The following is a 12,550-nucleotide window of genomic DNA, read 5'->3' as shown; positions in this document are numbered from 1 at the left end:
TAATTGTTTATATTATAAATGCAAAACTCACCTAGTGACGAGATTATTTCTTGGGAAAGTAGATTCTTCGATGCGATTATCATATACATGACAAGTAGCAATTCGATAGATTTCAATTGTCAAATTTCGTATCACAATTTTTTATTCTCATGCGTTAAAGCGACAACTATTCGCATCCGACGCGTTGAAACGTGCGTATTAATTTCAATGTCATGTTGATACTTCAGAATCCCCACATGAAGTTGTTGAATATGTTTGGACAACGCGTGACGCAGAGCGGTAATAATAACAATTCGACAGTGAGGAGTCACGGCCAGGATACGTGTCCCTCCAAGAGGAAGTCGCGCCGAAAGCTAAAGCAACGAAATAATAGACGATATTGATTAGTGTCACAAAAAGATAATTGAGATAATTATATAAGATTCGTGTACAAATATCTCTATAAAGTATATTTACATAAACGTTTTTATTATATATAACAATGTATAAGGCACATATCAAATTTTATTATAAAATAGCATATAAGTTATATTGTATTATGTACATAGTAAAAATACGCACACAAAAAAATTTGCAACACATATCGTTTTGGTAGAAACAATAACACTATTGTCAATTAAAACAATATGACAAGTGTTGCAGAAATTTTTCATGTACATAGCATCAATTTGTAAAAGAGAGACATTGGAACATCCGTATATAGAAAAATACATCTCTGTTCTTTAAAAATTGCATCTGGGAACGTGTGCAAATCTCTGCTTTCGCACATTGATGAATACGATTCAAATTTCTTAAACGCGTACGATAACATTTATAAATTATAAAACTTTATGCTAAAAAGTCATGGGAAACGTCGTAGTTATAAATAAAAAGATTCGACCTACGAAGGCTTGATAATACTTTCGTTTTTTATCTTTAACTTAAATATATACGAAACGAGCATGAAGAGAATGATCTTCATGAATTGCACTGTCGAATATTTTCAATCGTTGATAATGGTAATGGCTAAATTATGCTCTGGCCAAGAAAACGTCTTTGGCAATTGGATCTGTAACAAGATTTATTAAGACATATATAAGATTGCAGATCATCTGAAATAGTTGAACGTAAACAAACTTTCTAAATACGTCATATGTTATCGTTTCATTGCAGACGGATATCGTTCATCCTTACCTTGTCCGTATTTAGAACTTGGAACTCTTCAGCCATTTTCTCAGACAATTCTTCCGAGAGTAGTACTTGCAGCCACGGTCCTTGAACAACGTATGGCTTTTCCTTGGACACGAAAGTGCCTGTAACGGACGGCGCGACTATCGTGACAGCCGAATGAGACAGTATGGATTTGAATGTGAAATGCCTCCCGTGCATCACGCGACCTCTGTAACGTCATATTGCATTATTCATCGGACGTCGCCGTGATGCTGTTGTGCAAACTCCATTTTTGTCATGTCTTACTTTATCGCCAATGGTAATAACGAACCAGCCTCAAGATTGAACGTCAAATGTAATCCGGACAGAACTCTAATATTATTTTCATCAGAGACATTGGCGTCCTGTTGCTCACACGGAGACAGTCTCTCCGTTTTCACAATCGGTTTTACATCTTCTTCATCGGAATCATTTCTTCTCTCTCTGTATCTCTCCGCGCTTTTATCATTCGTTATTTGCACCCACCTGTAAAAACATTGATCTTAAATTTGAATTCAATCGGGATTCAATTTGTTTCCCGGGATTCTATCAGTCCGTTGCCATTACTCACCAACATTTAGCGGACACACCGCTCGTATTCGATCCATCTCTCTCGATGCCGCACTGTATTTTTTGCGCTATAGAGGGATTGTCTTCCATAGCGGAACGCATTCTTCTCATGTCTGTGACTAACCACGGACCGCAACCCCTGGCGCTTCTCAGCAAGTTAACCACACCCAAACCGTTCCAGTGTTGAGCTGCCTGTAATTCTTCGGAAGTAACGCCGACAATTTGAACGAACGAGACCTGTTTTTAATAATAAAGGAAAAAGATGACAACTTAAAGTCACATGCATATTTGTCTCTTATTTGATTTAGAACTAACAATCGCTAAGTTACGAGTTCTGTATTTCAAAAAGGGAATCCTATTTTAGATAGACTGGAAGTCTTTTCAAGCTTTTTATACATACATCGCCATGGGGCGTAGAGATTGATGCTGGAAGCTGCGGGTCTTGTCCCATTAGGATCTGGGTAATACAACCGTTTCCACCATCCAGCGGAGCGTGCCAAGAGACGTGATCGCCCGGCATCAGCGTGTTCCCGGAATTGAAAACATATTTGGCCAATTGCTGCATCACGTTTGCCGGCCACGTGGGCGGCGTTGTCTCGCCCCTTTCACGGGCGAGACGGAAGGTCAACTCGAATCCGAATCCGCTGGGACGACCCGGACCAGGCTTAGGATGTAATCGGCCATCACCATGTAAATCGGACAATCCTAAGCTGCATTCAAACGAACGGAATATAAAGATTCCTGATGTAGAACATCTGTATATCATATTTCCCTTATCTTTTCACAAATATCTTTCTTCTTAAAGATAATTTCTGCATACGGGGGAGGAACAAAGATAAAATTAAATAGCGATGACTCAAGAGAACTTTAGAAAAATATTACGAGAGAAAAAGAGAAAAAAATCTCTTTCACAGCGATACCTCACAAAAAAGTACGTAAACTTTCCGTCAATGATGAAGTATAATTAGCCGGTGCAGACGAAAAAGGGGAAGTCTGGCGCTTCTATTTCCGACTCCCCGCGCATTAAACGACTTTGTTCCTCGTTCACCCTACATGCTCTCTATATATAGAGAAGCGCGCGCGGGTATTGGGACAGCTGTCTGAAATCGAAGGAGCCAAGGGCCGCCGACGTGAGGAAAAAAGGGGAAAGGAACCCGCCACCCTTTGGCGGAAGGTCATTCGTCATTCTCCGCACAGATTCCAATGAAACGTTCGAATGCAGCAGTAGCGCCTACACATCGTGCATCTGCCAAAACTCGCATTCCACTTGATGAACACGCGAGCCTTAAGTTATAGATTCTCTATTTAATACGACTATGTCTTAAATAATTTCATGTTCGGGAAAAAAGAAAAAAATTAAAATTTCTCGTAAGTTATCATAAAATGTTAAAGCCAAACCCATTTCGTGAACATCACAGTTCAATCTTCAGGGTGAAAAGCAATCTGGATCTTCTATGATTACGGAGTAGGTTTTTGTTGTCAGTTTTGTTTTACTTATATATATATTTTTTTGAACTTTTATATTTTATTTGTATTTTTATAATAAAATGATTTTTTTGTCTCTGAACTCTGAGAAAAACCGAAGGCAACATACATATAAAAATCTTCTATGATCAATTTAACTGCTTGTTTCTTAAACATTTAATTAAAATCAGAATAATAAAGCGCATTAACTTTTTAAATTCAACTCTTTAAATTCACGAATTATGTGCATCTAGGACATTCTGTAAAATTTGACATAGAGCAGAAATACTTATCAGACATCCTAGAAACGTCCTAGAGATATTCGAATATATTTCTAGGACGTTTTTAGAACATTTGCGTTATACGAGATCAATGTAAACATTCTTACCTGATGTAATGCCAATGCGGTGGTACTCCATACTCGAGAGAACCCGGATTGGCATACATGCTGATGTAGTCGAGGGGATCGGGTCCACCTAACCTAAAGAAAACTCGAGTCAGCTGACAGGATATCCGGTTTTGCGTACGTAAAAGGGGAGGCTAAATATAGTCGTAATCGTCTTTTCTCGCGAGGGAGGAATGGAAAAATCGAGACACTCTGACAGTGCTTTAAAAATGCATATCTAACACACTGTTTCACAGTGACTTCAATGCATCAATTCGATAAGAAAACTGAAAGTAACCATTTAAAATGAATGCAAAGCCATTCCGCATCAGAAAACAACAACAGAGAATTGACGTACATTTATCAGACAAGATTAATGAATTCAATTAATGAAATAATCATTGAAGGTTTTAAACAGGCGTGACGCTTGTGTGCAAAATAAATTATTATTATTCTTTCTACCAAAGAAAAATTAAACTGCAATCTCAGTTGAACATAACTTTATCTTTTCTTTCAATTCTAGAAGAATTGGAAGAAGATAAAAAGTAAATTAAATCGAGATCAAAATTAATTTATAGCGGAAGAAATATGAATCGAGCGTTGCCTTAGGATGTTGTCGCCACAGATCTTCAAGCCACCTGTGTGTCTTTCCTATGGAATACCTGTGTCCTCAATATCCTAAGAGTCTTCCGATATTTTTCTAGAGAGAGATCACCGTTGACATTGCCGCTATGCGCCAGGTGCTTACCAATACTTGACAATTGCCGTGACAGTCAATGGGTTGCTCTGGTCCGGATAAATCTGCTTGCAGAGTCCATGCAGGGCGTCCAGGCCCGGGGCCTGTGGCGGTGGTGGCGGCAGCTGCAGCGGGACCTGGGCCGGCTGGCCCGGTAGAAAACACCTCGAGAACTCCTCGCGTTCGCGCATGTTCGCGCCGTACATAAAACCCCGGTGACGCACTTTTGCGAATATACGCACTTTTGTTTACTCCGAAACGTGATCACGCGCGCTCGGGCACAACACACACACTCGAAATACGCCAGCGGCAGCAGCACTGACCAAACAAAAGCCCGATCCCGATCCTCTTCACGCGCGCATTACGTAGACGACAGAGACGGCAAACGAAAGTGACGCGCGCGCAGCGTCACCTACAGGTATTGAAGATTACTAAATAGTCACGGAATACATTCCAACCAGTTCCAGTTAAAATGCAGATATAAGACGAGTTTTTTAACTCATCGATTAATAAATCGCAAATGCAACTTTGCTCTATAAAAGCAGCATTTGCGGATTACGTGATTAATCAATCGATGAATAAAAGACTCGTCTATAATTGCGCTCTAGCTGTTTTCTAAATTCACTATGTTTTACTACGGTAAATTCGATTAACTCGTGTTTATTTTTATCAACATAGATCAACTTTAATTTTAGTTTAATTTATTCTATCTTTGTCTAAAACAATAATTAATTTAGATAATTGTATTATTTTGTTAAAATAATACATTTTTTATTGTTTAATACATGAACAAAAAATTAGATTAAAAATAATATAATTAAAAATTTTACAACGATGCATTGTGCTGATAAATGAATCATTAATTAAATTGTATACGTTTTGTAAATGTATAAATATTTACAACACAATAATATCCAATTTTTATTTAGAATTTTTACATGAATTTGATTATTTACGCAACTTGGATTACGGAAAAAATGCAATTTTGATATGTAAGGTGAGTTGGAATAACCATAATTATAATTTGTTTTTCAAAAGACATCCTTTACTCAATTACAGAGTTCTTTGTTATTACATGTAAATTAATATTCTAACATATATTAGCATTTTTAATTTTTTGTTTTCTTTTTTCTTTAATGCATGTATTATTTTTCTGTAAATATAATTTCCTTATCCTTTTTATGAGTTACATACATAGATCTATAAATTATGATTCAATTGCGTAGTCATTCTTTTTTTCTCTTCTCTTTTTTATCTGATCTCAACTAGATCAAAACAGATTGCTGGAAAATAGGCGTAGTACAAAATCGAAAATTGATTAAACAAAAAAATCAAAATTAGAAAATAAAGACGGAAATGTGTGATGATGCAATACAAAAATTATTTAAAACGGAACACGTTCGTTCTATACAACGATCCGGAAGAGACATGCTATTGTAAAGCAATCGACAAATGTCATCGGTCCCTAGTTATCCTCATCCATGGTCCATAGAACTTTCGTTGGCCGATAATAATCTTTCTAGAAACTTCCCAGATATACCACCGGACTTTTCGACTGGCGCTGCTTATTTCCAGTTTGTGAAATGGAATAAACACCAGGTGGTGTCCCGTGTCCGAAAAGGGAGAAATATCTCGGAGGCGGTGGTGGTGACGGCGATGGTGAAGAAGGTGGAGTAAGAGGCGAGGTAAAAACGTCGACCGGACGGGATTGAGGTTCGAGATATTTGTTTCCGCGTGCCACCACTGGTCGCCACGGTGCTTGCTTAGGGTGCGCATCCGCGGTGTTTGCATATGCCAGTTCGCAGCAGCTTCAGCGGCCGGCAGCGTGAGCAGCGGATCTGTGCGCGCAAGCGTGACACGGGATTTACAGCATGGCGGAGCGCAGGAAAAACAGGAAGCGCAAAGATGTAAGCATCGCATATGGGCGAGGATCGCGATGATTCCCATGCGAGACGTCGATCACGAGCGTATGTTCGTCACTGAACACGTGATGCAACTCGAGCTTCGACGGTCACGATCGTGATTCGTCGATCTGCGAAAGGTGTCAGCGCCGATAAGCGCCGCTCTGAGAATGACGTAGACAGAGATCCCGAGATGCTTCCTAAGATTCTCCTGCACCGCGAGATGAGATCGGGAATCACATCTCGCGTTATCCTTTGCGTCAATTGAATTCGCATGTGCGATTTTTTCCTCCCCTATATACGTTTTTCTCGGGTAGATTGTTTAATGAATATCTTTGTCGCTGTTGTAACAGGAAGTAGCCAGTCTGGATACTAAGATCGCTCAAGATAAACCGTCTAAGGAGGAATATGCGGTAGCCAAGTGGATTCGTAATAATGTACCGTCGAAGAAGACCAAGTTCGATAGGACACATAATGTCGAATACTTTACTGGGTCGCGTGCGATCGATGCTCTATTGGAAAACTCACCCTGGAGCACGGTGTTCGAAAACCGTGAGCAGGTCTCGCAGTTCCTGGACCTGATGCTCAGGCATAAGTTTTTTCACAGAGCCAAAAAGGTGGTGATATCGGAAGAGGAACTTAATAAAATGCGAGGTATTAAGAAAAAAATTAAGGATACGAAAGAAGATAAAAAAACCTTGGATAAGGAAGAAGCTTCCAAGGAAGGCAAAGATGTAGCTGTAACGAAAGATGAGAAAGGCGAAGAGAAGGCAGACGAACGGAAGGAGCATAAAAAAAAACCAAAAGTAAGTTTATTTGTTATTAAAAATAAATTTGTGATAAAATAATTTCTTTTTTTCTTCTCGTTTGTGAATGAGAAATACTTTTGCTTCCAGGTAAGACTAGAAATGCACATGGAACAGTACTTTGTGGATTGTAATGATGCATATGTATGGATATATGAACCGATTCCTGTATACTATTGGTTCTTCGGTACACTTGTAGTCTTGGGTGCAATTGGAGTCTGTCTCTTCCCACTGTGGCCCTTAACCATTCGTCATGGAGTTTACTATCTTAGCGTTGCCGCCGCAGGATTTCTTGTATTCATATTAGCGCTGGCTATTATTAGAATGATCGTATTTTGTCTTCTGTGGGTACCTACGTTGGGTAGATGTCATTTATGGCTGCTACCTAACTTGACAGCCGATGTTGGCTTCTTCGCATCGTTCTGGCCATTATATCAAGTTAGTTTAGTCTGTTATTTTATCAGGTATAATGACAAACATTGATATTTACGATGCAAAAATATTTTTGTAGTATGAATATTATGGCCCCACATCAGACAGTGATAAGAAGATCAGCAAAAAGAAAAGAAGGAAAGAGAAAGATTCTGATTCCGAGGATGCGCCATTAGTTCAATCGTAAGATTAATATTTAATAAGATACAAAATATAATATCTATTTTTCAAACATTAATTTCTGATTTTATTTTAACAGGGAAGAACAACCTGTAACGAAGGAAGCATCTAACGAGGAATTATCTTTACCTAGTGAAGAAAGGAAAGCTTCGTCCGATTCAGCAGAAGGAGAGGATGGCAGTGAGGAAGGTTCGGAAAGCGAAAAATCTAATACGAGTAGAGATTTCGTTATGGTTTAGAGAAACCGGGCAGTAGATAGCTTCAGCTGCAGTTGTTTGCTGGGACAAACAACTGTATTAATTGTCGCATTAATCATCTAAAACTGATATACGCTTGCGGTGTGTTAAATCCGAGCGTTAAATTCAAAGCGCGAATCTGAGAAATCAATCGTAGCAGATTCTCCACAGTTGCATTTAAGAATACAATCACGAACGAGTGGGAAAATTGCTTGTGACTTTTACATGGAGAGAATTTTCCGTAAACTGGCGTGAATGTAAAGTATTGTCTCTAAAAAAGCATAAGCGTGATATAAGGCATATTTTATTCTATATATACACATAGATATCTATACAAACATATGTGTGTAACATGAAGGAATCGTATTAGGCGTAATTTCGCTATCAGTTTCCGTTTGAATAAATTGTGGATACTGTTCCAAGTCTTCAATCTATCAATACGATCAATGTCTACCGATGATGTAGTTAATTAATACGCACCGAGTTCTCTCCGTTAGATATAAATCTTCGCGTCTGGAGAGGACTAGTTTAGCTGGAAGAGAAGGAATCTTTACGGGTACAGAACTTGACGTTTTCTTCGTTATTTGGCGATTTAGCGCGAGTTCCTTTTTAGCAAAAATTAAATCCGAGTTTGCAGATGAATATATATTCCGGTTTTAATACAGATAATTTATATTTTTATGCGAAATTTCCAATAATTATTGTTATATTATTATTATATTATCACTTTTACTATCATTATCAGGAATTGTAGGTCTCGTGGATCCGTTCATGGATTTATCTATATGGAAATAAAAATAAAATAGAGCGTTATATATATATCTGTTAAGTGATTATTGTCTCGTGATGCAACCCCATTAAATTAAGGATGATTGGTTCTGAATGTCATCTTGTGCAGCATCGCATTGCACATAGCCGCGTAAGGATTCAGAGCGACCAGTTGCGATTTAGCGAAGCTAGAGCCAGCTTTGGCCGCACTGGTGAAGTCTTCTCTGGCTTTGTCGTCCTGTTCCATCCACCGATAAAGGGCTCCGCGTTGACAGAGCGCCTGGACGCCTGTCCTTCCTTTTCCTTCGCTTAGTTCCACCGCCAGATGTAGATCCTTCAAAGCCTCTGAATAATAATTACGATAATTAAATTGTATAATTCTCTTCTATGAAACTTTTATGTGGAAACTCGTTTTCGATATATAAAAATACCTTCATTTCGATTCGCCAAACGTAACGCTTGCGCTCTGTCATTTAAGATTGATGGCGATTTAGGTGCCTGCTTCAAAGCTTCGTCGAAAAACCGAAACGATTCATCGAAATTTTTTGCTTCCGCGCAAACTATTGCCTTTTTCACGATGTCCAGTACATCTTGTTCTAAGTGATCTTCCTCGAAGGCATTCGTTATCTCTTTTAACAAAATATACATATAAAAAACATATGTATATTACGTGTTAAGCTTGAATATATAGGATGCAATTTTTAGAAAAATTGTTTCTTTTTTTGGTACAGAGAATCGCGCCTTATGCGTATATTGGGACATTCATATATGTACATACACACATACACACGCGCACGCGCGCGCGCACACACATACATATATACAAAAAATTTTATTTTATAATTACATACTCCCAAATATTTCAGTTATTTTTCGCTTTAGAAAAAAAATAGGTTTTAAATAAAAATTTCAAAAAGGGAACGCCAGAAACATTTTATATAATAAATTTTTAATAAAATATTAATGTGAATAGCAATTTTTTTAACTAAAATTTTATAACTTTTCTTACATATCATAATTTTTTTTAGTTATTCCGTGTATTCAAGTTTTAAGGGAAAGAGTTATTAAAAAAATTAATAAATTATGAAATATTTTATACTTTAGTTCAACAGAAATTATATTAATAATCGAAAAAATAAATATTGTATCGAAATATATATTTATTTCGTTTTTCAAGCAAAGTTTAAGATTCAAGGCATGGTAAAAAAAAATTATATATTTTTTTTTTGGTTTTTTTGAGGCTGACCTATTTTTGTAATTTTCTAAGTTTTTAAATGAAGGAAAAGTGAATTTTATAATTACTTCCAAAAAAATCGAATTTTTGCTATTAAAAGAATTTTATAGAGATTGCAGTAAGTGTAATCTAAAAATATAAGGTCGTATGAATATAGAAGATAAGAGGTAGAAATCTCGAACAATTTTTCCCAGAGTGATGTGCATTGTTCTTATGAAACACGATTCTCTTATTCTTAAACAATTCTAAATGGTTTTGTTACTTATCGCCTTTATTTTCTCTAAACATAGTATTTATTTAAATTAAATTGTTTGATTTAGTAAGAATAATTCATAGTATACAATACTTTTTCAATTTCGTCAATCATAAACGTTAATTTCAAAGTCATTAACAATGACTAATCTCAAGATCTTTTTCATTCTAGTCTTAAACGATCAACTTTTTTTTGCCTGTTGCCATTCGTTTTAAAATTAGAGCGTTATGCTTTAACAGCAAATCGTGACTAGAAATGCAGTTAGCATTTTTTTGCGGTTTGCTTTTTTGCACATTTGCTCTGCGTTTTTACTTTTGCGGTAATAGAAAGGCATCAAATGCATTTTATTTTCCCTTCAAAATCACGCGCACGATCAAATTTGATCAAATCATTTTTAAGAGAAGCATTGAAGCTTCTCTGATTCAGAATAGCACACGTTTAAAATGATTGGACAGCAGCATTTATATGTATATCTATTTATTTTCTTTTAAATAGCATATGAGCTAAAGTGATTGGTATAAAGAAAACACATAATTATTTATAAGAAAACATTATTTTTAAGAAAAAGTATCAAATATGCAAATATATAATTATTACGAATGTGTATGCTCAATGTGCTCGCATACTTCACAAGAAGTTGGGTGACATTGTAAAATTTTTCATATAATTTTATACTCTACAAAGCGCAGCCTTGAAAATTATACAACAACAAGAAAATCTATCTGTTATTGCATCGTAGTTCTTTACATATTCATGATCTGAATGTTTCGCGTGAGAGTGACTCGAGCTGAAACACACTTTGTGCCAGACGAATGTGGTTACCCACGGGCTTTAAGCGTCCGCGGATTTTTCGAGCAACCTGAGGAGTCTGCGGTTTGAATCGTGTCCAACGAGTGCAACAAGTGTCTCGACTACATCGTCATTAAGATTGAATGACAATCTTGACTTTAAATCACCTGCAGTGATGTTACAAGTTGAATTATAAAGAATTATCATCCATATTATTATTCTTAGATTTAAATCATTATAAAATTTAAAGAAACTTTGATATGTATTTTTCGATCAGTGATATAAATTAATATTAAATTTCTTATTATCTATCATATTTTTGTTGCATGGAGAAAATGCATTATTTTAGAAATTTTATTTTAAAGCAGGTACAATAGCACACAGATTTTACATGGAAAAAATGTTTTTTTTTTTTAATATTTAAATATGCGGCCAAATGCGGATTTGAAAATAATTTTATTAGACTCTCAGAATTATTATATAAGATGCTTAAGCATGATAATAATACTGCAAACATTTTTGATATTCTAGCAACCAATTTCTAACTTCTACATAATAATTTGATAAGCAAGATTATTTTCGGACCTATATTTGGCTAAATTTTTGGATACTTCAGCAAAACTGTTCTTCTGCGTAATAATTACTATATTTAATATTTGTCTATAAATATACTAATATAATTACTATATATAGTACTACTATATATATATATATATATAGTAATACTATATATACTATATATATACTATATATAACTAATATAATTACTATATATAGTGTCGTTAATATCACATACCAGTTTCTTGGAAAACCGGAAGGCCTGCAAAGTCAGACGGTCCGAGCGGCTGTAGCGGATCGAAGATCGTATTCAAGACAGCTCTGTCACCTTCGCTCAGGCTCTCCATGATGTCGACTGAATTCTTCCACGGATTCTTACGTTTCTATCGCGTTCCACGGAAACTCGTTTCTGTTTATCGTTTACTGTGAATTAATCATGATGCGTCATGGGCTAATAGATCCGGAATGTCACCCAACTGACGTGTTGTCCGGATTAGAGGTGTGAGCTTTACGTTGCATATTGATACACTCAAGATCATAGATTTCCAATGCGACCGCTATTCTGCCATTTGGTCGATTACAAAAATATCAAGCGACGCGTGAACGGGATATCAATTCCGATTGATCCCAGCGAGAAGCCAGTATTGAACGTCAATCAATTCCCGTATAGAAATTTTTAGACACGCCACTCACGATGCGATGTGGTTAACGACCGCGTCGACGAAGAGACAAGAATTCCGGAAGAATTCCTAATCATGATTAATTCATTTAAATTAACATTTGACTTTTAATTAACTTATCCCGACGCCGGGGCGAGTTCGTCGCATTCGCGTAACTCATTACGCTGTAGGAAAAAATCGCATCGTACGGCGACTCGCGGGTGTCATTAATTTCGGGAATCCCTCATAGATTACGCTCGCCGGCGAGCAAGGCAGGTATCCGGGAAACGCCAGTTGGACGTGTAATCGCTATATTTCCCGCGGATCCCGTCGTAACAGTAAACGCCGCGGTTTGACGCGCGGCGAGGCGGATTATGCCTCTCGCAATTCG

At 36.8% G+C, this 12,550-nt stretch overlaps 4 protein-coding genes across 4 annotated transcripts in view; 1 reads left to right on the top strand and 3 right to left on the bottom strand.

Moving 5' to 3' along the window:
• neur (E3 ubiquitin-protein ligase neur) overlaps nucleotides 1-104 on the bottom strand; it is a 56,616-nt gene extending 56,512 nt beyond the window's left edge. The window contains exon 1 of the mRNA XM_089078725.1: nucleotides 32-104. Coding sequence (XP_088934851.1) covers nucleotides 32-89 — 58 coding nt within the window. The 5' untranslated portion in view covers nucleotides 90-104. The remainder of the gene's footprint in view (nucleotides 1-31) is intronic.
• Nucleotides 105-447: 343 nt separating this feature from the next.
• Nucleotides 448-4,726, bottom strand: Su(fu) (suppressor of fused). Its single transcript, XM_011635796.3, has 7 exons — nucleotides 4,356-4,726; nucleotides 3,611-3,703; nucleotides 2,159-2,468; nucleotides 1,760-1,995; nucleotides 1,456-1,674; nucleotides 1,174-1,378; nucleotides 448-1,048 (listed from the first exon to the last, which is right to left on the bottom strand). Exons 1-7 carry the CDS (start codon nucleotides 4,547-4,549, stop codon nucleotides 983-985), a joined length of 1,323 nt encoding a protein of 440 aa, XP_011634098.1. The 5' UTR covers nucleotides 4,550-4,726; the 3' UTR covers nucleotides 448-982.
• Nucleotides 4,727-5,879: 1,153 nt separating this feature from the next.
• Nucleotides 5,880-8,720, top strand: Trp1 (translocation protein 1). The gene is made up of 5 exons (XM_089078796.1): nucleotides 5,880-6,250; nucleotides 6,598-7,050; nucleotides 7,141-7,488; nucleotides 7,562-7,665; nucleotides 7,742-8,720. The coding sequence occupies exons 1-5, from the start codon at nucleotides 6,215-6,217 to the stop codon at nucleotides 7,899-7,901; spliced, it is 1,101 nt and encodes a 366-aa protein (XP_088934922.1). The 5' UTR covers nucleotides 5,880-6,214; the 3' UTR covers nucleotides 7,902-8,720.
• On the bottom strand, nucleotides 8,185-12,550 carry LOC105425166 (tetratricopeptide repeat protein 36). Its single transcript, XM_011635797.3, has 3 exons — nucleotides 11,739-12,550; nucleotides 9,098-9,295; nucleotides 8,185-9,011 (listed from the first exon to the last, which is right to left on the bottom strand). The coding sequence occupies exons 1-3, from the start codon at nucleotides 11,845-11,847 to the stop codon at nucleotides 8,761-8,763; spliced, it is 558 nt and encodes a 185-aa protein (XP_011634099.1). The 5' UTR covers nucleotides 11,848-12,550; the 3' UTR covers nucleotides 8,185-8,760.

Source organism: Pogonomyrmex barbatus, unplaced genomic scaffold (assembly GCF_055798465.1).
Source record: "Pogonomyrmex barbatus isolate J1 unplaced genomic scaffold, ASM5579846v1 scaffold1, whole genome shotgun sequence".
NCBI classification, from domain to species: domain Eukaryota; kingdom Metazoa; phylum Arthropoda; class Insecta; order Hymenoptera; family Formicidae; genus Pogonomyrmex; species Pogonomyrmex barbatus.
The sequence above is the reverse complement of the archived record's forward strand: the minus strand, read 5'-3'. Positions and strand labels throughout refer to the sequence as shown.

What these genes read in the sequence shown, in the direction of transcription:
- LOC105425166 (XM_011635797.3), bottom strand. Translation starts at nt 11,847, where the DNA reads ATGGAGAGCCTGAGCGAAGGTGACAGAGCTGTCTTGAATACGATCTTC. An exon ending in TCCGGTTTTCCAAGAAACTG is followed by an intron (nt 9,296 to 11,738) that starts GTATGTGATATT and finishes TTTTGTTAAAAG; the next exon opens with AGATAACGAATGCCTTCGAG. An exon ending in TTTGGCGAATCGAAATGAAG is followed by an intron (nt 9,012 to 9,097) that starts GTATTTTTATAT and finishes ATTATTATTCAG; the next exon opens with AGGCTTTGAAGGATCTACAT.
- Trp1 (XM_089078796.1), top strand. Translation starts at nt 6,215, where the DNA reads ATGGCGGAGCGCAGGAAAAACAGGAAGCGCAAAGAT. An exon ending in AAAACAGGAAGCGCAAAGAT is followed by an intron (nt 6,251 to 6,597) that starts GTAAGCATCGCA and finishes CTGTTGTAACAG; the next exon opens with GAAGTAGCCAGTCTGGATAC. An exon ending in GATGCGCCATTAGTTCAATC is followed by an intron (nt 7,666 to 7,741) that starts GTAAGATTAATA and finishes TTATTTTAACAG; the next exon opens with GGAAGAACAACCTGTAACGA.